The following is a 27,151-nucleotide window of genomic DNA, read 5'->3' on the forward strand; positions in this document are numbered from 1 at the left end:
TATTTTGAATGAAATCACATTTTCAACAGATTTGTTGGTATCTGGGTGCGTGGTAACATTAGGCCTGGCCTTATCGCTTAATATGCAAATATGTGGGTACTGCATCATATTTAAAAGTTTAAAGGGGTGAGGAAAATTAAAACCTGCACGCAAACACGCAGATTTCTTCTTCATATGTTTTGATTTTGCTGCGTTACATATCTGGATGCGTGGCCACAGTAGACTGCGCCTTATTGTAACAAATTTTCTTAGTATTTTCCTCCCAGTTGAGGAGAGTTTCTATAGAGACGCCTCATGTTGCTGGTGTGACGGTTCCTGCTCCGGTGGAAAGTAACCAATGAGCGGCAGGAGTACGGGTGTCTGGTTACTCCCTCTCTCCAGCGAGCAGGAGGGCTCACAGACGCAGAGAGAGATCTAAACCTCTCGGGCTGGAAGGGTGACTCGGCTTCCCAAAGGAACCAAAGACGCGCTGCCCGTTTTCAGCCGCGTTAAGATCATCTCCGTTTACGTTTTTACGCATTGTTCTTTAAGGAAAATCCATTTTTTTTAAATGGAGATCATGGACCTTAGGGTCGAAGTAGTTCTTATGAAGTAAAACCTGTTGCCAGTTCGACCCGAGCTGGTTTTCCATTTCAGGTTTGCTGGTGGATGTGATGCTGGACTCTTGTTTGCGCACTGGCTGGTAGTTGGAGCGAAGTTTGAAGTTGTAGGCCACTTATTTGAGAGGTAAGTTTATGTTTTAACATCAATGCTTTCTTGAGTTTGATGCTGCTACTTGCAAAGTTTACCAGCGTTTATATTGGTCTATAAACCGCGCAAGTAGCTGTGCGCTGGCCATGACACAAAATGCGAAAATGCGACTTTTATTCGAGTTTTATCAACAGACTACAGAAAATTCCAAGAAGGCGTAGTGTATGTAAAATATAAGCGCTGCAATTACAAAATATGTCAAATATTGCACAGTGTTGGATGGTGGAGCAGTTTGGAAGCAACCGCAGGTGTTTGACTTTGTATCTGATGAACGCCATTGGTACACTTGAGCGATAACCTATAGTTTTAGTCAGTAATATTGAAATGAACGACTTTTGTTTGGTTTTTTTTTGGCAGGATTATTGAGGATATGCCGCCGTTTTGGCTCCTTTTTGTAGCCTGACCACCAACCCATCACATTACAGGTCTAGTGAACCCTTTAATGGGGGATTTTTAATAGAAATCCCAATCTAAATAAAATCACTTATCAAATCCGGTAATCGCAAATGACCTGAAAGCAATGCAAAAAGTGTCATTTCAGTACCAAAATATCATCTCAGACCATGTTACCACCACAGTACTTTTTAGAAGATTGCACTTTGCTTTTTATATCCTAATGACCACATCATCAGTTTGAGAAACCTCTCATCCTCAGATCCACTTCGGCTCACCAAAGCTGTCATTTGAGAACTGAAACTTGTCATTTTTAGTCTGTTTATATCTCACGATGCCACTCCTGATCTAATGGCTGGAGAAACTGTCTTTCCAGTGTAAACATGAGCAGTTCTTATGAAATTGCACCGTGTGGTTTGCAGTTCACAGAATTAGTAGTAAAAGAGAAACGTCTTGCACAGAGGAATGTTCCTGACAGTGAGGGTGTCTGATTCATCCAGCCATAGTTATAGGGGCCAAAACGAGTTCTTGTTTTCTTTTGTGCGGTGGTCCGAAGGTTTGTTTTATCCTTTGCGCCGAGCTCAATGGATCTTTTGTTTCAGGTCTCCATTGGAGTTCATGAATTTTGGGCGCTGCTTACATCTGGGTTGTGCGAATCTGGCGTGGCAATCTTGCCTACAGAAACGTCTCAAAGTTCATTCGTGCAGGACAGGAGATGGTTCAGACTTTGACAGTTCAGTCTTTCAGTTTTAGCCTGTGTTTTGAGCACTTTGTTTCAGAGCGAAATTGGATGGATGTGAAAGTAGGCCGACGGTGAAAGCGGTTTACCTACGTCCAGTGGATGAGGTCACCTTTGGCTGTCTGAATCCAGCTGCTATGTATTTTGGTGAGCTATGAGCCTGTTAGATGGATTATGGTGCTTATTATATGATGTAACAGCCATTTGGATGGTGCATTTGACAGGTGACTTGAGGGCGCAAGTGCTGGTTTGCGTGCTTTTAATACATTTGTGTAAATGTTTATTCAGTTTCCTAACATTTGGCCGAACGGGAAGATTCTGAAGGCGACTTTGAGAAAGTGTCACAACAATCTTGGTTGTCATCTGGTTTCACAAAAATAATAACATAAGTTTCAAGTTATTTTAAGCAGCTTTGTGTCCACTGTTTTTTTCCACTCATGCTCTAAGTAGATCTTTCTCGCTAGATTGCGAAACGAGTTGAACGGAAGTCTCAGTTTTGATGGCTGCCTGGATCAAACCCCACCCTCACACCTTTGATGCTAATTCTGCTCCTTCAGCGTGTGATTTTGTTCTGGCCTGTCTCCATTGAGGAAATTCCATCTCTGCTGAACTGCGCAGTTCAGTGCGCTTTTACACGCCAGGCGCGCACAGCTCAGGTTTTTAGTTTGGCTAAATTCAGAAATCTGTGTGAGGTGTTTTTCTGAACACCACTTTGGAAAGTGCATTTGCAATCTCTTTTGCACTCTGCTTTGTGCTTACTCTGAGAAAATGCTTTTAAAAGCATTTTCATCTTTATGTTCTTCCGACAGATTTAGTTTTCTTTTCTGAGTCAGCGTTGATGCATATTTTTAAAGATGTCTTAGGATAAATGGATTCTTGAGCACAGAAATAAAGCTTTAAATGTTTTATAGAATGATACATCACTGTTCAAGTTTCAAGAAAGAAAGAAATTCCTCTTTTAATTAATCAAGGATGCATTAAATTGATCAAAATTGAGATTTTTCTTACAAAAGATTTCAATTTCAAATATATGCTGTTCTTTTGAATGTCCTATTCATCAAAGAATCCTGACAAAAAGTCAGTTTCCACACATATTAAGCAGTCCAACTGTTTTCAGTGTTGATAGTAATATTAAATGTTTCTTGAGCAGCACATCAGAATATTAGAATAATTTCTGAATGATCATGTGACTCTGAAGACTGGAGTAATGATGCTGAAAATTCAGCTTGTATCACAAGAATAAATTATATATTTAAATAGAAAATGGTTATTCTAAATTGTAGTAATATTTCACAATTTTACTGATTTTACTGTATTTTTAATCGAATAAATGCAGCCGTGGTGAGCATAGATTTCTTTAAAAAAAAATCTTAGACTTTTTTTCAAATGTTTGATTTGACACAAATAGCTAGACTTTTATTTTTGTGTTAACATGATGCAAAGATGATGTGGGTGGTTGCCAGGATGTTCCTATGTTGTCGCTGAAGTTAATTTTCTTTTCTTGTGTTGCGGTAAACAAGGCGTGCAAAGTAAGCTTTAAAATAAAAACATTCATCCTGTTTTGGGATTGTAGCTTTTTTCTCTCCAGGATGTTTCACATATTTTGGATTTTTCCAGGATGGAAACTTATTGAAAGCTGGTATAATGTGCTTAATGCTACCAGCATATTCGGGTCAAACCGGGCTGTTGTGCCGGGCACAGTGTGTAGTACCAGTTTTATTCTGGAGGCTTCTGGTTTTTCTCTAGAACTCTACTTTAGAGTCTTAATTACTGATCACACCATTGGGAGAAGAAAAAAGGCTGTAGAAACCACCCACCCACACTGATCTGTGCTCAGAGCCGCCCTATGTGAATTGCAAACTGTACCATTATAAAATGGATTGCAAAACTGACATTAAATCAGAATTAAGGGGAGGATCTAGCGAACACTGGATGTATAAATGGTTTTGGCAAGGGTGGAAGTATAAAATATATCTATTTTTATTTTGCTAGTGATGGTAAAATTCGCAATGATTATAAAGTGCTTTAGTCATTGAGTTTCCTGAAAATGGTCATTAGAATTGTTTCCTAATTTAACAGCATCTCTGATTTAACTTTTAGTGGTTTTAGAGTTGGATTTAACAGCATTCAGAATCAGAACAGGAATGCAAAAATGGAAAAAGTATAAAACAAACATCAATTAAACAACACTTATTATAAACACCAAACTTTAACACATTTTATGTTGGAAAAGAACTCCACAAATAAACTTAGGTTTGCATACCTCTCTCATTCGGTACAAATCCAAATGTGTGTGCTTTGCACATTTCCCTTGCTTGCAATATGTAAGTCAATGCAAATTATGTAAGTTAATGCATGTTTCAGAGGATAAAAACGTGACTTATATTGCAGTAGATTATTATTTTTTACTCTGTTGTTTATTTTTAACTAATCTTTTACTATTTTACTTCATAAATTAAACATTATATTACTGGTGATGACCATGAAGGAAAGAAAAAGAGAAAAGGAGGAGTTTTTTGGCGTAATTCTGGTCCCCATAGAAACCTTGTTATTAGTAGAAATGGAAGGAAGTCAAGTAGTAAGGGCCAGGGACGAGGGTAGAAATGATAGACTCACTGAGCAATGAACAATCACGATGAAGCAAAGTGGTGGAATAGGAGGAGAGAAAAGAAGATCAGGGGCTAGGTCAATCTTTCAGCCAAGTAGTGACTCATCCAGGCTAAAAGGGAGTTCTACCTTGTAAAAGTGTGTTTTGTTTTCGCTGCTGAAAATATGCACCAATTCATCATGGTGTAGTAATCTGGTCCTTCCAGTCAGAAGTCTACTGTTCTCATCTGTCTTTAGAGTAGCATGTTGTCAAAGATTATGGTGCAATATAATTGCAAATGTTGACTTTTTAAAGAAGTGGTTCTTGGTTTTGCTCAGATTCCAGTTTAGTTTTGAAATCAAGTAGCACATAAAGGGTTAATTGTTTGGAACTAAAGAACTGTTCCTTAAAGTCAAATGTTATGTAGCTGCATAGGCCATATAATAGATAATTATATATATGTATGTATATGTATATGTATATGTGAGGTACACCTTGCTAGTCCATACTGACATGATAGCATCACACAGTTGCTGCAGATTTGTTGGCTGCACATCCATGATGCAAATCCCCCGTTCCACCACATCCCAAAGGTGCTCTATTGGATTGAGATCTGGTGACTATGGAGGCCATTTGAGTAAAGTGACCTCATTGTCATGTTCAAGAAACCAGTCTGAGATGATTTGAGCTTTGTGACATGGTGCATTATCCTGCTGGAAGTAGCCAGAAGATGGGTACACTGTAGTCATAAAGGGATGGACATGGTCAGCAACAATACTCAGGTAGTCTGTGGCATTTAAACGATGCTCAATTGGTACTAAGGGGCCCAAAGTGTGCCAAGAAAATATCCCCCACACCATTACACCACCACCACCAGCCTGAACCATTAAGACACAAGGCAGGATGGATTCATGCTTTCATGTTCTTTACACCAAATTCTGACCCTACCATCTGAATGTCGCAGCAGAAATCGAGACTCATCAGACCAGGCAACGTTTTTCCAACCTTCTATTGTCCAATTTTGGTGAGCCTGTGTGAATTGTAGCCTCCGTTTCCTGTTCTTAGCTGACAGGAGCGGCACCCGGTGTGGTCTTCTGCTGATGTAGCTCATCTGCTTCAGGGTTCGACGTGTTGTGCGTTCAGAGATGGTATTCTGCATACCTTGGTTGTAACGAGTGATTATTTGAGTTACTGTTGCCTTTCTATCATCTCTAACCAGTCTGCCCATTCTCCTCTGACCTCTGACATCAACAAGGCATTTTCGTCCACACAACTGCCGCTCGCTGGATATTTTTTGGACCATTCTCTGTACACCCTAGTGATGGTTGTGCGTGAAAATCCCAGTAGATCAGCAGTTTTTGAAATACTCAGACCAGCCCATCTGGCACCAACAACCATTCCACGTTCAAAGTCACTTAAATCCCCTTTCTTCCCCATTCTGATGCTCGGTTTGAACTTCAGCAAGTCGTCTTCACCACATCTAGATGCCTATATGCATTGAGTTGCTGCTATGTGATTGGCTAATTATCAATTTGTTACCAAGCAGCTGAACAGGTGTACCTAATAAAGAGGCCGGTGAGTGTATGTGTATTAGAGATGGGAAGATTCTCCAATTCGTTCGGTGCATCGGCAAAAAAAGTTACAGATGCGATGCATTGGTTTAAAAAGTGTGCATCGGATACAAGTTGGCATTTGTATCGCGATGCATCGTTTCTAACATATTCGCATCAATATAAACAGAGTTATTTATATATAATTATTACTAGTGGATACGCTATACTTTTATTGTTTAGAAAGTGACAATATTTTTATATGTAGATTGATTTCTCCTCTCGAAACGGTGTCTCAAGCGCGATCTCTCATCACCGCTGCGCGTGAATATGACGAATTACAACAACACTACGGAGACCTGAGGAAAAGCAGGAATTAAAGTCCAAAACCTGACTTGAAATAACCTAACAAAACAATCGGGGCTAAAGTGGTTATAAACAACAATGTAAGTTCACTGCATCTGTAATTAGACTGCTTATTTCAGTTAGTCTGACTCAGTCAAATGATTTGGTTCCATAAAGCAAATTTAACAAAGATCAACCTAAGTCTCTGTGGCTACTTATGCTGGAAAGCTGACCTGGTTCAGGGCAGGCAAACTGTCAGGCTAAGCTGAGATCCTCTAACACTGACCAATAGGAATGCAATGATATTACCACTGACTCTCTCACATACTATCATAGCCATGCAGCCTTTCTCTCTGGTTTTATAACAACTGTACCTTTTATAGTTAGAACAGATAGCATTAGAACATTACAATCTAACATTGCTCTTTAAAGCATTAACAATCACTAAACTAAAAGTTAAAATCACTAAATTAAAACCACATTTTAACTGCTATAAGAAACTAACTCATCTGAGCTTTGTAATTAGGACTGTGTACGCTTACATTTTATTTACCCATTACAATAGCCGTTTACAGTTACTGCTATCATAAAATGCATATTTGACTCTTTATTGCGCTCCTATTTTAGCGTGCATGCACACAGCAGCGCTTGTCCACTCCTGACAGCAAAATGGATATAATTGCATGACTTTCTAACATTTACAGATGATTCACATTTCTGCATGCTTATTCTTAAGCAGCCCTTAATGTTGATCATGGATCAAATCGATCCATCATGGCAAACAGCGAATATATTTGTGCTGTTTAATGCATTTGAGACGTTATGTTTTCCTCAGTGCATAACTGACATGTCACGAGTATATTTTTCATCTGTAAATGTTTGGACAAGCGCTGCTGCGTGCATGCACGCTAAAATAGGAGCGCAACAAATCTGAGTCAAATATGCATATATATTTATATTTAAATTATATTAATAATTTTTATAAACTATATATGCAATTGTTTAATATATTTATAAAAAATATAATTTATTTTATTGTTATTACAGTATTTAATTATATAAATAAATATTTAGATAATTATATAAATATTTATAATATGTATTAACTATTTATATTTTATAAATGATAAATATGTTTATAAGGTTTATCAGTGATGCATGAATTTATGCTGAAGTATCAGTTTGACTGGATTCACAGTGTTGGCGTCAACAAAATTAGCATATTTTATCATATTTGATTTATGTGAGATTATTTGGTTAGGTGCATTTCGTTTGTTTTTTTATATTATTTGAGACCCGCGTGCCATTTTTGGGTCATGACCCACCAGTTGAGAACTACTGCTTTGAAGCTGGAATGTGAAGAATATAATTGAAGGAAGCATTGTTGCATCCTGTTTTATGTCATACAAGTTTTTAGGTCTCAGTGATCTGTTTTTGGAAACTCTGCGTATGAGGCTTGACTCTAAAGTTTAGATTTATTTTAAAAGAGATTGAGTAAGAGGGAAAGAGAGAGGTAACGGGATCCAGCAAAGGATTCTGGGAGTTGGGGTGTTTTTTTGCTTTCTCCTGGCAAAAGAATCTCCAAGAAAGATTTTCGGCTCTGCTTACTGGCATCATGCTGTTTTTAGAATCACAGATGATTTAACCGGGTCCAACCACAGATTAATGTTATAAGAAAATTAAACATCCTCTCTATCGGGCTTTGCTGTTCCGTTGGAAACTGTTAGCCATGCTTCTGTTTTTATTTGACTGCTTCTAGAGTTTTATTCTTGAATCTGCGTTCTGCCAAGTTCTGCAACAAAATGGAAAATACTGAGATGATGACTCCCATCTCAGGTATTTATGGGAAAAACAGAGTGCTTGTATCATCTGGAAGATGACTTAAAACAAGTGCCCTTCTTCTATCTCATTAACCCTCTGTCTTTGAGTGCTCTGATCTGTAGGTGGGTGTGCAAGACCAGGAAAGTCTCCTCTGGGTGAAGGGTTTTGCCCTCGTGAAATATCACGTTTCAAAGATGAATCCCTTTAAAATCCCTGTTACTCTGACCAGGACAACCCTGACCACGCTTATTGTTTGTGTTTCCTCAGCTCGCTCTGCACTCTGGGAATAACTTGTCCCGAATCTACTATCCATTTCAGCTCTTCTTTCAGTACGGTCTAGTTTAAGGGCTTTACGTTTCATGTCTCACCTCATATTCATATTTTAAAAGATCTATAGACCATTTATGGAAACTAATGAGCATCTTATAAAGAGCAACATTTACATAGCAATCATAATACGTGTTCAGTATGGTGGGATGCAGTCTTATTAGATAACTGAAACCATAAAATGAAAATTTTTGTTACTTAAACATTAACTGAAATAAAATATACAAAAGCAAAATAAAAATTTCAGCCATTTCTCATTTTCATTTATTTTGATGTACTAAAATAACTGAAATAAAAATGAATAAAACCTATATAGTCATATTACGTACAATCACATACTATTAAAATGACAAAAACACAACAAAATTACTAAAATATTAACTAAAGTTAAAATTAGGGCTGCACAATAAATCACATGCGATTGTCATGCGCATCTCGTCAGTACATCTCGTCAGTAAAGCTGGTTCTGTGATTAGTAGTAAATCTCCATCACGTGCTTTCAGATGGAGCTGCATTTAATACACTGGGTCATATAGTTCACTGACAAGCTACGCAATATCACATTCATAATCAAATGCAATTCATCAGCGATTATGAATGTGATATTGCGTAGCTCGTCAGCGATCTACGGCTCTGTGTATTAAATGCAGCTCCATCTGAAAGCACGTGAAGGAGATATACTTGGATAGTTGCATTTGATCAGTTCATGGATTCCCTGGGAATCAAACACATGACCTTGGCTTTGCTCTACTGGATTGAATATAGCCCATATTCTCACACTTGCTCTGTCCTTTCCCCCTGTGGCTGAGTGTACCGGTGGGAATGACCCAGTGCTCCGCAGCACCCTGAGAGACGGGGCAAACATTCCACTCGCTGGCTGCGCTGGAATAACAAAAGCTGAGGAAAACAATCTGCATACTACAGCCCCCACAGTAAGGGCTAATGAGGCGTACGGGAGGGGTCTGGAGCTCACTTTTCTCCCCTCGAATCCCTCTTTCAGAGAGTCTCTCATCCCCAGTGAGCATTCCTGCATAAATATGCGCTTATCTGTGGCGCTTTCTCTCAAATGTGGAATGACCTGTTCTCGCTGCTGGGGCCTTGAGTATCTTAGATGGAAGCTGATTGCCACGTTCTTTATTTTAGTGCATTCTTGATGGGTTTTGGTTGCTGAAAAACAAGATTTAGTGCTTTTTAAAAATAATCTCTGCTTGTAAATGCTAAAAGCAGCCCCCCTTAATCAAGCTTTTCATGGTCACATAATTTTTTTAAAGATCGTTTTCATTTTTATGTCTCATCTTTTTACAGGTTTGGGGGGCTATATTATAATATATAATATTTATGTGAAATTATAATTTGATAATGAAATAAAAATTATTAAAATATAAACTATTTAAGTGTGTGTGTATGTATGTGTGTATATATATATATATATATATATATATATATATATATATATATATATATATATATATATATATATATATATATATATATATATATATATATATATATATATATATATATATATACACTCACCTAAAGGATTATTAGGAACACCATACTAATACTGTGTTTGACCCCCTTTCGCCTTCAGAACTGCCTTAATTCTACGTGGCATTGATTCAACAAGGTGCTGAAAGCATTCTTTAGAAATGTTGGCCCATATTGATAGGATAGCATCTTGCAGTTGATGGAGATTTGTGGGATGCACATCCAGGGCACGAAGCTCCCGTTCCACCACATCCCAAAGATGCTCTATTGGGTTGAGATCTGGTGACTGTGGGGCCATTTTAGTAAAGTGAACTCATTGTCATGTTCAAGAAACCAATTTGAAATGATTCGAGCTTTGTGACATGGTGCATTATCCTGCTGGAAGTAGCCATCAGAGGATGGGTACATGGTGGCCATAAAGGGATGGACATGGTCAGAAACAATGCTCAGGTAGGCCGTGGCATTTAAACGATGCCCAATTGGCACTAAGGGGCCTAAAGTGTGCCAAGAAAACATCCCCCACACCATTACACCACCACCACCAGCCTGCACAGTGGTAACAAGGCATGATGGATCCATGTTCTCATTCTGTTTACGCCAAATTCTGACCCTACCATCTGAATGTCTCAACAGAAATCGAAACTCATCAGACCAGGCAACATTTTTCCAGTCTTCAACCGTCCAATTTTGATGAGCTCGTGCAAATTGTAGCCTCTTTTTCCTATTTGCAGTGGAGATGAGTGGTACCCGGTGGGGTCTTCTGCTGTTGTAGCCCATCCGCCTCAAGGTTGTGCGTGTTGTGGCTTCACAAATGCTTTGCTGCATACCTCGGTTGTAACGAGTGGTTATTTCAGTCAAAGTTGCTCTTCTATCAGCTTGAATCAGTCGGCCCATTCTCCTCTGACCTCTAGCATCAACAAGGCATTTTCGCCCACAGGACTGCCGCATACTGGATGTTTTTCCCTTTTCACACCATTCTTTGTAAACCCTAGAAATGGTTGTGCGTGAAAATCCCAGTAACTGAGCAGATTGTGAAATACTCAGACCGGCCCGTCTGGCACCAACAACCATGCCACGCTCAAAATTGCTTAAATCACCTTTCTTTCCCATTCTGACATTCAGTTTGGAGTTCAGGAGATTGTCTTGACCAGGACCACACCCCTAAATGCATTGAAGCAACTGCCATGTGATTGGTTGATTAGATAATTGCATTAATGAGAAATTGAACAGGTGTTCCTAATAATCCTTTAGGTGAGTGTATATATATATATATATATATGTATGTGCCCTCCATATGTATTGGAACAGTAAAGACAAAATTGCTCTGTTGGCTGTGGAGTCAAGACATTTGCAAATATGATTAAAAGATGAATAAAAGATGAATATGAGACACAACTACAGAATGTCACATTTTATTATTAGCTGTTTCAACACATACATGTTTTACCAAATAAAAAGAACAGCACTTTTAGAGTTCATCCCACTCATTGATGTGAGCATAAGTATTGGGACAGTTGAACATAAGGCAGATATAAAAGATTAAAAGCTATTATTTAGTTGAAGATCCCTTGTGCACAATCACAGCAGTGAGTCTGTGACCCATAGACATCACCAGACTCTTGGTCTCATCCTTTGAAATACTTTTCCCAGCCTTTAATGCAGCCAATTCCAATTGTTGCTTGTTTTGGGGAGTTTCTGCCTTTACTCTCCTCTTCAGCTGGTGAAATTAATGTTCTGGAGATTGACTTGGGCAATCTAAGACTTTCCATTTCTTTGCCCTTATAAACTCCTTGACTGAACTGGCAGGGTGTTTTGGGTCATTGTCCTGATGCGATATGAAGCACTTCCCAATGAATCTGGTGGCATTTTCTTGAATATTGGTAGGCAAGATGGTTTTGTACCCTTCCAAATTCATTCTGCTACTGTCATCATACATTAAGTCATCAGTAAAGTTGAGAGGGCCTGTTCCAGAGACAGCCATGCATGCCCATGCCATGACACCACCTCCACCATGCTTTACAGATGAAGCTGTATGCTTGGGATCATTGCAGTTCCCTTTTTTTTTTTCTCCACATTTTTGCTTTCCCATCACTTGGATAAAGGTTCATCTTTGTCTCATCGGTCCATAAACACAGTTCCAAAACTCTTCTGGCTCACGTTTGTGCTTTTTTGCAAACTCTAATATTGCCTTTCTATTTTTGGTGCTGGTCAGAGGTTTGCATCTTGCTGTGTAGCATCTGTAATTCTGTGTCAAAGTCTCCTGAGGACAGTAGATTGTCAGAGCATCACCCCAGCTTTCTGGAAGTTGTTGCTGATTTTACAGACACGTCTTTTAGGATTCATTTTCACAGATTTTATGATTTGTCTGTCATCAACAACTGTTGTTTTCTCAGCTGATCAGGTCGTTGTTGGTTGCTGGTGGTTTCCAGACTCTTGATTTCTCCATGCCCTTTGTTTTTGCAAGAGCTCTAACTGACGTCCTCTTTTCTTTTAGCATCCAAATAGCTTGCTTTTCTCTCAAAGTCAGCTCCCTTGTCTTCATCCTGGTTTGTGTGTGTCATCATCTGTGAAAATTAATCTGTATTGTTAATCCTTTTGATCTTTTATTTTAAAACATTCACAAATGTAACCTTTCATTGGATAATAAGAATTTAAAATGAGGTAAAATATCATTGCGAAATAAATGTTTTTCTCAAATACACGTTGGACACAATTATTGGCACCCTTAGAAATTCTTATGAGTAAAATATCTCTGAAGTATATTCCCATTCATATTCACAATTTTGAGCACTCCAGGGGGATTATGAACATGAAATTATCCAGCCATGGCTTCCTGTTTTACAGAAATATAAATAGGAGGGAAAACCAAACCTAAATTCCCTTAATCATCCATCACAATGAGAAAAAACAAAGAATATATTTCTGATGTGCAGCAAAAGATAATTGAGCTTCGCAAATTAGTGAAGTGGCTTTAAGAAAAGAGCTAGAGCAGTGAAAATTCCATTTCCACCATCAGGGCAATAATTAAGAATTTCCAATCAACAGAAAATGTTATGAAACTGCCTGGAAGAGGACGTGTGTCTATATCGTACTAATGCACGGTGAGAAGGAGAGTTTGAGTGGCCAAAGACTCTCCAAGGACCACAGCTGGAGAATTGCAGAAAATAGTTGAGTCTCAGGGTCATAAAACTGTATGAAAAAAATTGTCAAACAGCACCTACGTTGTTTGGGAGGGTCAAAACTATCTGAAAACATATTCAGTTAACTATCTGAAAACGTATTCGGTTATCAGACACGACTGGAACTTCAAATGGGACTGGCTTCTATGGTCAGATGAAACTAAAAAATGTACGGTGGCCGAGAGAGCTCAACGCGCTGCAACTTCATAAAACACATGCAAATAGAAAAAAGCACCAGCAAATCAAGAAAACATCATCAATTTGACAGCAGGTGGTGCAAATGCTCACAATACAACCAAATACATTTTATTTGCAGTGAGTTTCTTTGTTTGGTTGTGTTGTGAGTATTTGCAGCGTGTGCGTTGTAAAATTGAGGAAGTTGTTTTCTTTATTTGCAGGTGTTTTTTCTATTTGACTGGTTTTGTGGTCCAGGGCCACACATATAACCATTTTATACAATAATATGTAGTTTAAATAAATATATATAAACTACATTTTATACAATAATATGTAGTTTATATATATTTATTTAATTTTTATAATTCAATTATATGCATTTATAATTAGAAATAAATTATATAAAATATTTAAATGAAATTCTTATTTTCTAAGAAAATAAAAATATATGTATTATTATTATTATTATTATTATTATTATTATTATAAAGAAGTAAAAAAAAAAAAACTAACAATGTTTATGATCCCTAAACTTGACAGAAGACTATGACAGAAGTCACAAATGTGCTCTGATGACAGTCCCCTCTGTTGTGCCACGCACTAACTGAAAAGTTTGACTCCACATTTCAATTGAAATGTGACACATAAGTATTTAGGTAACTCCACGTAATGCCCACTCAAAAGTAATCCCTTAAACCCTGAGCTTCCCCTGTCTCTCTTGCCTCACAGCATGCTGGGATTTCCAGGGGTTTACGGCTCTTTGTAACTACAGCTGTGGCAGCAGTGCAGAGGTTTGGACATAATAACAAACAATTTCACTGCAAGGAGAGTAACTGACCCCACCCTGACAATTAGACCTGATGGGACATGAACGGCTTCGCTTGTTTTGTAATGACGTTATGGCGAATGTTGGACAGTTTGAATCAGCTGGACAATTTCAGGAGTTTTTTTCTTTTCAAAATTGTATTTAAAATGAAATTAATCACAGGTTTCTCCTCACCTAAGTTGTGTGGTATTCTGTGGAGATCTCGCTGTGAATAGCATATGATTCAGCCTCCTGAGTCAACAGCATGACATAATGCAATCTTCAGGAGAGAGGATGAATGAACGGCTCTTCCTGAAAGAGCACATGCACACAAGCATGAATCGCAATACTTTGTTGATTCTTTATCTACATCAATTTCTCTTCTTATATGCAAAGTATATCATTTCTGCGGCACTAAATGTATAATATATGTTCATATACCAGTATTTATAGCTTTCTTCCATTCAACAAACCATTAAAATCTTGGTGGATAAAATCAAGCCTTACCCTACATTATTTCGAAATAAATAGTGTTAGCCTTGGAAATATGGCATATTACAGAAGTTAAATGTGCTGCCGTTTCTTTAAAGAGATCATGTTGTTCTTTGAAGCGCATACATATATTTTTAATGAAACCTTAGAGCTTTCTGTCCCTCCAAAGTCCAGGTAACCAAAACTTAGAAGATCCAAAAAGGTCATAAAGGCATAGTGAAATGAATCCAAATAAATCAAGTGGTTTAATTCAGGTCTTGTGAAGAGATGTGACTGCTTTATATGATGTCTTGTATTTAAACTATAGATAAATGGGTTTGGAATGACATGAGTGCAAATAAATGACAATTTTCATTTTTTCATTCTTTGTCAGCATGAAATCAAAATGAACCCTATAACCCATTTTGAATTAAAGTAAAAGTGAGGCATTGCAATTTTTGGAGGATTTATACACAGAAATGTTAAGCTTATCATTTTATAAAAGCTCATTCATTCATCTGTAAAACAAACAAACAAAAAAAATGTATTATTAGAGCTGTAAAGCTGTTGAAGTCATTTTTACAGTCATTTTGGAGTTTTGTTTTCTGTTTTTACAATAACACTGTGTTATTCATCCGGGTTATTATAGTTAACTAAAACTAAAAGCTAAAATCATGAAAAAAACTTTTTTTTTTCTTCTTTTTTTTAAAAATTGACCTTAAATTAATTAAAATAATGATGATAAATATATAAATAAATGTATATATTAAAATATATTAATATTAAATATAATTTAATTTAATATATAAATATAATTTATAATTATTATGTAATGTATAATATAATATATAAAATAAATTAAAATATATTTCAGCTAGTCATTAAGTTTAACTTGATGTACTAAAACAACTAAAACTGACATAAAAATTAATACAACTATATGGGCATATTAAAAAAACAAAAAAACACCTCCCTTTAAATCAGCATGAAACCAAAATGAACCCTGTATAAAAATAAAATAAATAAATACATAAATGCTCCAGTGTAAGCACTCCCTTTGTTTTATTTACAGCTTCAATAATTTTTGCCTTTCGGTTGCCTTTTAGGTCCTGCAGAATTTATAATTTTCATAGATGTACAGTGAGCACTTGTTAATGTCCTGGATGTGTGTAGTATGTACAGTGATAATGACTGTAAGAATAACATTGTTGTGTTTTGTGACCCCACAGGCAGCATGCATGTGTCTCTGGCTGAGGCGCTGCAGGTGAGGGGAGGGCCGCTGCAGGAGGAGGAGGTCTGGGCCGTCCTGAACCAGAGCGCAGAGAGTCTGCATGAACTCCTCCGCAGAGGTAAACCGCCGTCCTGACTCTCAGTGCAGTGATAAATCCCACATCTCTTAAGGGTACCCAGCCACGCTGGCTCAGAACATGAGGCCTTGGGATGGCCGAGGCAATCAGAGACCTTGGATAGCAGTCTGATATCTTTGGAGTGCAGAAGAACATTTGTTGATAAAACATTACCAAAGTATTTAGCGATCTGCTCCAAATACGCAGAGTTTTTTCAAATAAAACCGACTATCTGGCTTCCTTTGGTTACAGTGTAAGCCATAAGATTACATAAATGCCAGTCTTCTAAAACTGAAGGAGTATGAGACTGAAATTGCTGAAATAAAATAAATATTTGTAATAATAATTCTAATATTTATTTAAAAAAAAAAACATAAATGGAACGCAATTGAAATCAATGAGTTGTAATTGTGAGTGGAGTCTCTTGTATAGCATGCAGCATGAATTCCACAGGTTTGAAGTATTATTTTTTTTGTGTGTTTGTAATGAAACAATCATCTATGCCCTCTCCAGAACCTGGTAGTTTCTGTTGCCAATTAACATGCAGCGAATGCTGATTTATTGTGAATACGCTGAAAAATCTGACCTTGTGTGTTCCAGACCACTATTGCGGTGCCATTCAGAATGTTTTTGTTGTCTTGTAGAGTGTTTTTCTAAATAGTTTTTGGAATTTTGGAGATTTACATTCATTTCATCCATTAGTGGAATGATCTGTACAAAGTAGTGTCTCTGCTCTTCGGTTCCTTTTTTTTCTCTCTAATACATTCCGCTCTCTTTCTGTCTGAATTTTTCCTCGTTCACCTGGCTTCTCTGGTTTGGTCTGCTTGTAGCATTTTTGGTTTTCTTCAACTTGAATTTTTGTAGTTATAACTTGTCATTAAAGCTTGCTAAATGTACAAAATGTCCCAGTTTGACATTTCAGAACCAAACCAGTATTGCTTTCGTTTGCACTCTACAGGAATTCAAGAGCTAACCTTGTGCGTGACGAATATAAAAATTTACCATGGTGGCCAAAATTTCCACCAACATGCCTATTATTACATGTTTCTACAATAGCTAAAATATGCTATCTGCTTTGGTAAGCATTATAGAAGTGCACCAAGAACACCTTAGCATCCACAAACATGCTAAAACTCTCAGAAGACCTTATTAATACGGTAAAACACAGAACACCTTACAAACCGCATAGCAACGGGCTAAAACACTTGGAACATCTTTTAAACCACATAGCAATGCATTAAAACCCTCAGGACACATTAGCAACTAAGCACCTTAGCATAACAAGGGGCTAAACACTAAGCATACCAAATAGATATTTGCTAAAAACAATCAACACTTTTTTGCAGCCTAGCAATGCATTAAACACAAAGAACACAATAGCAACCTTACTAGCAACTTGCTAAAAACAGTAGAAACACTTTAGCAACTGCATAGCAATGCGCTAAACACTAAGAACACCGTAACAATCACACATTAATTTGCTAAACACAATCAACAGACTATAGCAACTGCATAGCACTGTGTTAACACAAAGAACACTTTAGTAACATTGTTAGCAACTTGCTAAAAACAGTTGAGACACTTTAGCAACTGTATAGTGATGTGCTAACCTTTAGGAGAACCTTATCAACCAAATACAAATTCCTTAAAAACAACTTCAGCAACCAAATAGACAAGAACCCTCCCCCCCCCCCCCCCCCCCCCCAAAAAAAAAAAGAGAGAAAAAAGTTAAAATCTAGCCATTTGTAGTCAAATCTTGCTGTTTTGATTGTAATTGTAAATCTGTCAGTTTTGGGTGACTGTGGCTAATATAGGGTTAGCATAGTGTTATTGTAGCAATAACCAGAATAAGTTTGGCATTTTGGTTGAAACCTTAGTTATCGTGGTGGTTTTTGAAAAGGAAGCTAAACTGGCAGGGATTGTTTGAAATGAAAAACAAAAACTAAAGTTATATCTGTCTTTATGTGAATTCCCTGTGACAAATAAAAAAAACTTTTCCCTCAGACCACAGCTGTGTCACACTTCCCATGCAGTTACCTCACAAAATGTCTTTAAATATTGTTTTTGTTTTGTCCCTTTCTTACAAAACAATTCAAAGCCATACAAGCTTCAGCTGTGACGCTATCAGTACATTCAGCAGGATTCTTTTGTAAGGTGGTTCTTCAGTCCGCATGTGTGTGTTTAGCATTGTCTTCCATCAATTCACACCTGTTTAAGAAGAATAATTTTCCGGCCTCCTCAAAAGCTCTCAGTGGAAAATAGCACCTATCAGTCTGATTCAAAGAAGTGAGCCTGTGTAGAAAAGCTTTCTATCTTCGGGTAACACTTTGGTGAAATTTATGAGAAGGCTTACTCAGCCTTACGTCCGTCTGCTGTCTCTCTGAATGACTGTGTGGGCTAGTGTTGTGTGTCACCGCTGTGAACAAAAGTCTCTTTATTGTCCCACAGCCCGGTTTCCTAAAGAGCAGTTTGGTGGGCAGTTTGCGGCGTTTGAGATGATGCCAGCTCCTCTCGACCGATATCTGCTGCCGTTCACGCACAGATCTTGGGAATCTTGACAAGTCTTTCTCACAGTCAGGGGACAATTCTCGTTCTGTCAGCATCGCAGACAGTCGTTGCCCCTCTTTATTCTGCAGACCTGGCCAATAGCCAGTAGGGTTTGAAGCGTAATTAGGCTCCTTGTCTTCAGGGTCGAGGAGGACAATGATGATAAAGATGATGTAGCCGCTTCGGCATGTGCTCGCAGGGGGAACGAGGACTCTCCTCGTCTCACAGTAGCTTGTTATCTGGCCTTGAGTTGCTCTGGGTGAAAACTTGCTGGCAAAGGTCTCTATTGACAAAGTTTGCTGAAATTCTGGGCCCTGGACGAGAGTCATGGGACGTGACTTGAGCAAGTCAGCAAAATGACTTGAGCACTTAGTAGTGAGAAGTCCTGAGTTTGCTTTTTATTGCATGCTATTTTAATTTGAAAGTAATGCTTGTGTTTTTCAATAAAAAAACAACCTTTTCCTATTCCAGTCCAGTGTACAGAAGGGTGATGCTTGATTTATTAGTAAAGAGATGAGATTTCCAAGTTCTGAAATAAAATATACATGCAGTAATGCAGTTAATTAAAACAGATTACCGCTGTTTCAGCTTTCACATTTTGTTTAAATGGTACTTGTTTCCTTTTTTGTAATTATGAAATTAAAAAGTAATTTACTGGCAAATTTGAGTGGAAATTGTTTTTAGTGTAGGGTGAATATATATATATATATATATATATATATATATATATATATATATATATATATATATATATATATATATATATATATATATATATATATAAAACATATATATGTGTATATATAAAACATATATATGTGTATATATAAAACATATATATGTGTATATGTCTGTTTATTAATTATTTTTTTTGTTTTTTATAAATATGTAGCCATATTTTTGAAGGCTGTTTAGCATGATATAAATAATGCAAAAGTTTCCACTGCATCTTGCACTTTAAAATAGGGTATTTAGGTAATTGGTTATGTAGTAATCTTGAGCATCTAAAATAACAGATACTGACTAAATAAACAGACGCCCAAATCAGTAGACACGTTTGATGCTGTATTTTCACTTTATCTTAAGTAATAAGAAATTTGCTGATTATTCATGGCATGTGTTCATACATCTCATTTCATGTTGTTTTCTCCTCCTTAGTAGAGTTTGTGATGCTATTTTTGGCTGTGACCTCATTGGGCTTGTGAGCGGCAGTAGATGACCGGGCTAGTCTCTGATTGGACAGATAAAACCTTATCAGATATGTCCGTTCTGAGATATTTGCAACTGTGCATTAGCTTCCCTCCCATTAACAACTAATCTAGATGACTCCGTTTTAGCACACCAACATCCAGCTTTTAGTAAGAATTTGTTGCAGTTAATGCCAAAGATTGGTATGTTACCTGTATAGGTTAACGGGAAGTATTTTAATAAAGATGCTGGAGTAGCCACTGTGCTGGAGGCAAACATGAGTGTGCACTGCTAGATTTTCATAAAGAGGTCCAACCATGGTCAGACAGTTTCCACAGGAAACGTGTGTTTACTTTGGGAGTTCCAGTGCTTTATAGCATCGCTGCTTGAATTTCATTTTTTTTCAACCCTTTCTGACTTTTTAATAACTGCTAATTTATGTTAATGTGTTTATTTGAGGCAGTATTAGAGGCTTTACTTGTCCTGGCTACTGATGTGAATGTTACCAATGCCAAAAGAAAAAACAAATCAGACTTTCATTACTGTTCAAAAGTTTCGGGTTTATTTTTATTTATTAAATTTTTTCAATGCATCAACACTTTCTTATGCTCACCTAGGCTGCATTTATTAGATTAAAAAAAACAGTAATATTATGAAATATTATTGCAATTTAAAAACACTTCTATTTGAATATATTTTAAAATGTAATTTATTTCTGTGATGGCAAAGCCCAGCATCATTACTCGTGTATTCAGTGTCACGTGATCCTTTAGAAATCATTCTAATATGCTGATTTGCTGCTTAAGAAACATTTAATATTATTATCAATGTTGCAAACAGTTGTGCTGCCTAATATTTTTGTGAAAAAATAGTGATAATTTTTTTTTTCCCCCAGGTTTTTTTGAGTTGTTGTTGTTTTTGGCTTTACATGACATGAAATAATAAAAAGAAGTTTCAAGAAAAGCAATTCCACATTTCCAACGAATCTTCATTTGGAATAGATGAATTATTTCTGTACAGCTGTTCCATCCATAACCGCAGGGGCATGTTCTGAATGGCAAAGGCTCCATTGTTTTATGTCTGCAGCACAAAAGAAGAGGGAAAAAAACATCAAAAAGAAAAATGTACTGTCTTACAGAATCATCTTTTTGAGAGAGATCCCAGGGGCCTCGTATTTCAAGGAAATTGTGCTCATTCACAGAATAATGTAGCTCTTTATTGCATGTCTTTGTCCGGATGAAAAGAATTTGATTTCCACCACCAAATCTCCATAGATCCTGAAACGTGTGTGCAGTCAGATCATGCTGTACTCGTGTCGAGGAAATGTTCTTAGGCCAAAGCCATTTTCTCCCTTAACTTGTCTAGTAACTTTCCCACGCTTTAGCATCAGGACTTGCAGTGTCTTAGAATCCTCTCTTCGCTTTACAAAACGGAGCCTAGCCAATCTTGGAAACTTGGCTGTTTTCATTACCATGTACTTAAAATAAATATTTTGATTTGATTTTGATTTTGACTTTAATTTGATTTGATTTTACTGAATTTGATTTAAGATTCAGGCCATGTTCTAAGAATGGCAGTTTGTTGTAATATTGCATGCTTTATTTTTTTACCTCAGGTTCGACAGATCCAGCTGCGTTGGGTTTTATCATCTCTCCATGGTCGCTGCTGCTCATGCCTTCTGGAAACATCTCTTTCACGGATGAAAATGTCACACAGAAGGATCTGCGTGCTTTCACTCCTCCAGAGATGCTGGAGGGTCTCAACCTCTCCTCGCTTTCTGATATGGAAAAGGTACCTTTTGGAATGTGAAAGGCATTTGTTGGGCATGTTTTTTTTCTGTTTAAAAAACACTTCTCTTTTTTTCATGGCTTCTGGTACCAATTTACATCACAAATAGTGAATGCTTTTAATTATTAAAAAAGCAGGACATATTTTTGTTTTTAAGAACCCTTTTATCAGTGAGTTTCAGAACTGTCTTTCAGATTTTTTTTTATTTCATTTTTGCAGTCATGTGAATATGAGAGAAAAGTGAAAATGAAAATCACTTTGCTTTTCATTGTCGACCAAAAAAGGAAAACAACTATTTCTTTTACATTTTACATATGCATTTTATCTATTAAATAATTTTGACCGTACGCTTCTGTGTACACATGACATTCTTAGAAAGAAATATACTCCGGGCCGCAGTCTCATGAGAGGATTATTTGCAGAGAAGTCAAAGGATCTTGTGCATTCTTTGGCAGACTCTTGGATATTTTGTTCCCGAAGCTATTGTTTAGCAGGAAGAACAGACAGAAGAACTAGACAGGGAAGAAACACAAAATTATGCAGATGTGCTATATATAAAGTTTGATACTGATTAATGCCTAAAACATACACTGGGTTGCAAATGCCTCTCAGGACAAATTTGTGTGCAACAATGTGTCAGAATGAGGCTGTCAGTTGTTGTACAGTTTTATTATGTGGGCTAAAACATGAGTTAAAATGTTCCATTGTTACATGTTGTCTCTGTTTCCTTTTCAACTTTTAGATGCACATCTATTCACTTGGCATGACGTTGTTTTGGGGTGCAGACTATGAGATTCCACAGAGCCAGGTGGGACTTTGACATTTAATATTTAATTCCTATTAATGTACTTAAAAAAATATTTAGAGTAGTTAAAATCAAATTGAACATTTTAACTCAATATTGGTATGTACTGTGTATTTTCTACTTCTTGTTAGCAACATACTAACCTCAATCTAAGAATAGAGTCTCTGCGGTTTCATTCTTCTGTTCCATTGCAACATAATTTTAAATTGAGTAAATAAATAATTTTGGCCCCAGACTTGAGGAAAATATAAATTCTAGACAATTCATCAACTTCTTGAGTCTTTTCACTGTGCTCTACATGTGTCTTTTAGCCAATGAAACTAGGAGAACATCTGAACAGCGTCCTGCTCAACATGTGTGATGACTCCACGCTCACCCGACTCTCCGTACGGTCGGCTCTGGACACCTGCAGCGCTCACATCCGTAACTCCAACTGTGACCCTTCATTTTCATACATCAGGAAGCTGGTGAGGCTCGTTCTTGGCAGTCTCTCTCAGGTACATGTCTATGCATTTCTTTCAACGTTTTGTTAGGCATTTCAACGATTTATTTATATATTATATTTATAACATTTAAAACATTTGTTTCATTTTATTTTCTATTTTATTTTGTTTTATAATTTTTTTATTATTTATTATATATTATTATTTATATTATTATATTATTTTTTGTTTATTTGATTTTTTTTATTTGAGTTTTTTGGAATCAGCTTTAATTCATAACCGGCTCTCGATTCCCACCTCTAATTTTGTTAGTTGGTCATGTCCAAGCACTAATGATTCAGCACTAACAATATGTGTCAGCACACTATTCCTATTAACTGACTTGCCTGCACAGTCCAGCCCTGTAAAACAGCTTTCAATTAAAAAGGTAGTTAACAGTCTTTCCTGTGCTTGTTTTCTCGCGTTTGATGTCACATCCTGTTCCTCAGCTGCACACTCCCCAGTAGTTTAATTGCACAGCGATACAGAAGAAGCATATTGCTTGGAACAGACGTGTTTCTGGTCTTATTTTCTGCTTTTTCCACACTGGGGAGGTAAATGTGAAGTGGTCCAGTAGGGATGCTGTCTTCTAATTACTGTTGATTAATCCTGTGAGTTGGTTTTGTTCTCCTGTGAGCAGCCCTCCTGAGATTGTTTTTCTCAGTCTACATGTTTTACATTGTTTGTTTTTTCCTCCTCTGGCAAACCCGATTTAGTTAAAAACTTTATTCAAAATATGTTTTGACTTGGTTTAACAAGCATAGGTCGAGCTTTCTTTAAGGGTATGTGAAATCCATTTCCCCCAACACACCATTTTATTTTTTCCCAAAGTCTATTTTAATTCCCCCCCCAAATTGATAATATTATTATTATTATTATTATTTATATTTTATTAAAAAAAATATATAAATATTAAAAAGAATAAAAAAAAGTATTGCATTCTTTTGAAAAAAATAAAAATCTTTCTGAGCCACATTTTTGAGTAGTGTGTGTTTACATGAAAACTTACTGCACAAGAGAAAATAAATTAAGTATAATTTGCTTTCTTTTAATGTCATATTTTGCTAAAAGTGAATGGTTAATTTTTTTTATTTTTCATCTTTGTGTATATGTTTGTTTAGCTGGATGGTCTGTTGTCTCAAAGTGAAAGGGAGTCACTTCCAGAGAGAAGCAAAGAGATTCGTGAACGTCTGCGAGGAAAAGGCCTTCCAGCAGGTAATACACCAAATCCCTTATGAATAAAAGGCATCTATTGCTTATTATATAGGAAAATGAAGATGCGGTTTCAAACATGTACTCATTTGCTTTCTACTTCTCTATTGCTTTCACCCACACACATATGCTCACCCAAACACACAGGCATGTCAATACATGCTCACACTCCTGATCCTGCAGTCATCTTTTGCGTCAACCACACAGTTGGAGTTGCTGTTAATAAATTCTGATATTTTGATTGTAATCACAGCTCACGCTTTCTTCGCTTTCTAATAATCTCTGACTGATTGTTTTAATACCGTGAAGGTCTGTGCTTCGCGCTGACTCATCACACAGCATTTACCCAGTTAAGAGGAAGTGACTCAGAAAGTAAACAAAGCAGGGCTTGGTTCTGACATGATGTGGCTTTGGCCCTTCAGGAGCTGCTGCTTATCAGAACAGAAGGATAAAAGATCCTCCCTGCCACAAGAGACAAGCCAGAACAGCACCAGCACTAGAAGTGCCAATCTGAAAGTAAAGATCAGTGGAGAAATTTCCAAATAATCTTAAAATGGCAGATAGAAAGTTTTGGGGAATTTTGTGAAATTATTATTTATTTTTAGATAAATAGTGGTTCTGGAGAAATTAGTTTTCCCAGATGATTTTATGATATTGTCACAATGTGCAGAAATGTTTCTTGAGCATCAAATCAGCATATTAAAATGATTTCTGAAGGATCATGTGACACTGCTGAATTTTCAGCATCATTACTCCAGTCTTCAATGCCTCACAATAATGAATAAAATAAATAAATATGATATTAATACTATTTAAAAATAATATAAATAATATATTATTAAATAGTATTGCAAAGTTGTTATTTTAGTAATATTTTGTAATAATATAAAAAAAATACTGCCTTTTTTTCCAAAAAACATTTTAAAAATCTTACCAACTTTTGAATGAAACGCAGGGAAAAAACAAGTTTTCTTTTACTATTGAAAAAAAAAAACTGAAAATTTAACCATTTGTGCTGCGTGTCTATTACAAAGACACAGCAAGTAACTCCTTGACTTAAACTTAAAATTTCATTTCAAAATGGTATGTAGTACATTAGTATGCAGGAGGCAGTATGCTATACTTCTGAACATTCTAGTCTTCACTAACATCTCTTGGCCTTCTCTTTCACTCTCTGTCTGTTTTTCTCGTCTCTCCTTCTGACTTTTTATGCTTTGTAGTTTAATGATGTGCCAAACAAAGAACTTTTTTCTCCTTTTCTTGTCATCTTTTCTCTCCCCTTCTCTGTTCCTCTCCCAACTTTCCAACTCCCTCATTGCTTTCACTCTCCATCTATCTTCTGTCTGTCTCTCACTCCTTCTCTGTGCATAGACAAGAGTTTGAAACGAATCTAGACAAGCACATCACCACAAACCAGAATGTTTCATTTCGGAAAATATGACCAAATCTTCCCAGTGGTTTCAGCGGTGCTGCAGCACAAACACGACCGGACGGTTATGTAACTGAGGCATGGCATCGATCAGCAATAGATATTTCCCAGGTTTTTTATTTATTTATTTTTTTTACTGTGTGTTCTGTAGGGTGTTTTGTTTTCATGCTGTTGTCTCTGACCACACATCAGGGTCATGATGTGAGAAAACAAGCCAGCCTGGATGGTGACTCACTTCACGCTGGTTTATTTTTGGCCTTACAGATGTCATGAAACCTCAGCAGTAAAGTAATAACTGTGGTTTCAGACTGTGTCATTGTTCTCATTTCGCAAATTGAATGTTTTTTGACGTTCTCAGAGTATACGTGCTCTCACTAGCATTAGCTTCAGAACCTGCAGCAATGCTAATCTTGCTTAGCTAATACATAACAGCACTGTAGCACAACTGCATTGTATCTGTTTAAGGTTGGTCAAAGAGTATACAAGTTTGAATTTCAGTGTAAGTTGTCCTTATGTGGCTTTTGAGAGTACTATACACTAATGTTTCATAAGCATCTCCTTTTTTTGCAAGTAAAAGCACTACTAGCCTGATGCAGTTAACATTGTGCTGTTACTAGCCACAACTGGTTTGGTGGAAATTTTCTGGTTTATTTTTAGGTAATGTTTAGCCTGTTTGCACCTTAAATGATTAGCATAATTTCTTTAGCGTATAATGTGCTACGACAGCAACAAATATCGTTCTTAATTAGCATAACTATTGTTGCATCACATTGAACCATAATGTTTATGCAGGGGATGATCATCTTATGATTGTTGATCTATGTTGTTGAAGTAAAAAGTGGCAAAAGACAAACAAACAAATAAATAAACAAACATAATTAAAAGCTTCAGTATGAGTAAATTATTTGTCTATTACTTTTATATTAATTATATAATTTTTTTATATCGTGTATATATACATTAATTGTATTATTATTATTATTATTATTATTATTATTATTATTATATCATTTATATATATATTTTAATTTTAAATAGGCATGAAATGAAATTCACCCTATTTACCTGTTTTCTAAATACATTTTATAGATCTTATTTCGAACAGTTCATCTATGCATGTTTCTTTTATTTATTTTGTTTCTCTATTATTATTATTATTATTATTATTATTGTGGTTTTTATTTATTTATTTCCTCCTATTTTTTTAATTTACATTTCAAGACTCTTGCATCTAATTTTCAGAGAGTTTTATATTCTGTTTGGTGACTGTTATCCTTCCAGCGTCATGGGTTTTGAAGTGTCTAGGTCAGTGTGTAATGACTTTAGCATGCCTCTCTTTGTTAACCACTTGAAATCACCCCAGCTCTGTCTTTGGTCCTACGATATACTAAGCTTTTTATGAAACATGAGAGAAAAGGCCTCTTGTTGAGTCATTCAAAGCTCAAAGAGTTCCCTAAGAGAGAACCATCTGGAACATCCATGTCTTCCTGATTGACAGGGCTGGAATTGGCGTGGCTAACGAGCGTGTCGCTGGAAGCTCGGGGTGAAATCAGAGAGGCTTTAGAGGAGCTCGTAACCACTAGAAGGCCACCATTGTTCCTTCTGTTCTTTCAGCCAATTAGGATCCATTTTAATCTCGCATTGACACATGTGATCCAATAAAAATGCTCAGCAAGACAGCAAGGGTTCCACATTTAATTATGCTCTTCAATAGATTCT

At 36.6% G+C, this 27,151-nt stretch overlaps 1 protein-coding gene across 2 annotated transcripts in view; it reads left to right on the forward strand.

Moving 5' to 3' along the window:
* Window positions 1-398: 398 nt before the first annotated feature.
* The window catches only part of LOC306855927 (tyrosine-protein phosphatase non-receptor type 13-like), an 81,571-nt gene continuing 54,818 nt past the window's right edge, over window positions 399-27,151 (forward strand). For both annotated transcript variants that reach the window (XM_079394897.1, XM_079394898.1), the window contains exons 1-6: window positions 399-726; window positions 15,865-15,984; window positions 21,332-21,507; window positions 22,247-22,312; window positions 22,621-22,806; window positions 23,913-24,006. In XM_079394897.1, coding sequence (XP_079251023.1) covers window positions 15,870-15,984; window positions 21,332-21,507; window positions 22,247-22,312; window positions 22,621-22,806; window positions 23,913-24,006 — 637 coding nt within the window. In that variant the 5' untranslated portion in view covers window positions 399-726; window positions 15,865-15,869. The remainder of the gene's footprint in view (window positions 727-15,864; window positions 15,985-21,331; window positions 21,508-22,246; window positions 22,313-22,620; window positions 22,807-23,912; window positions 24,007-27,151) is intronic.

This window comes from Barbus barbus (assembly GCF_936440315.1).
Source record: "Barbus barbus genome assembly, chromosome: 36".
Lineage (NCBI taxonomy): Eukaryota > Metazoa > Chordata > Actinopteri > Cypriniformes > Cyprinidae > Barbus > Barbus barbus.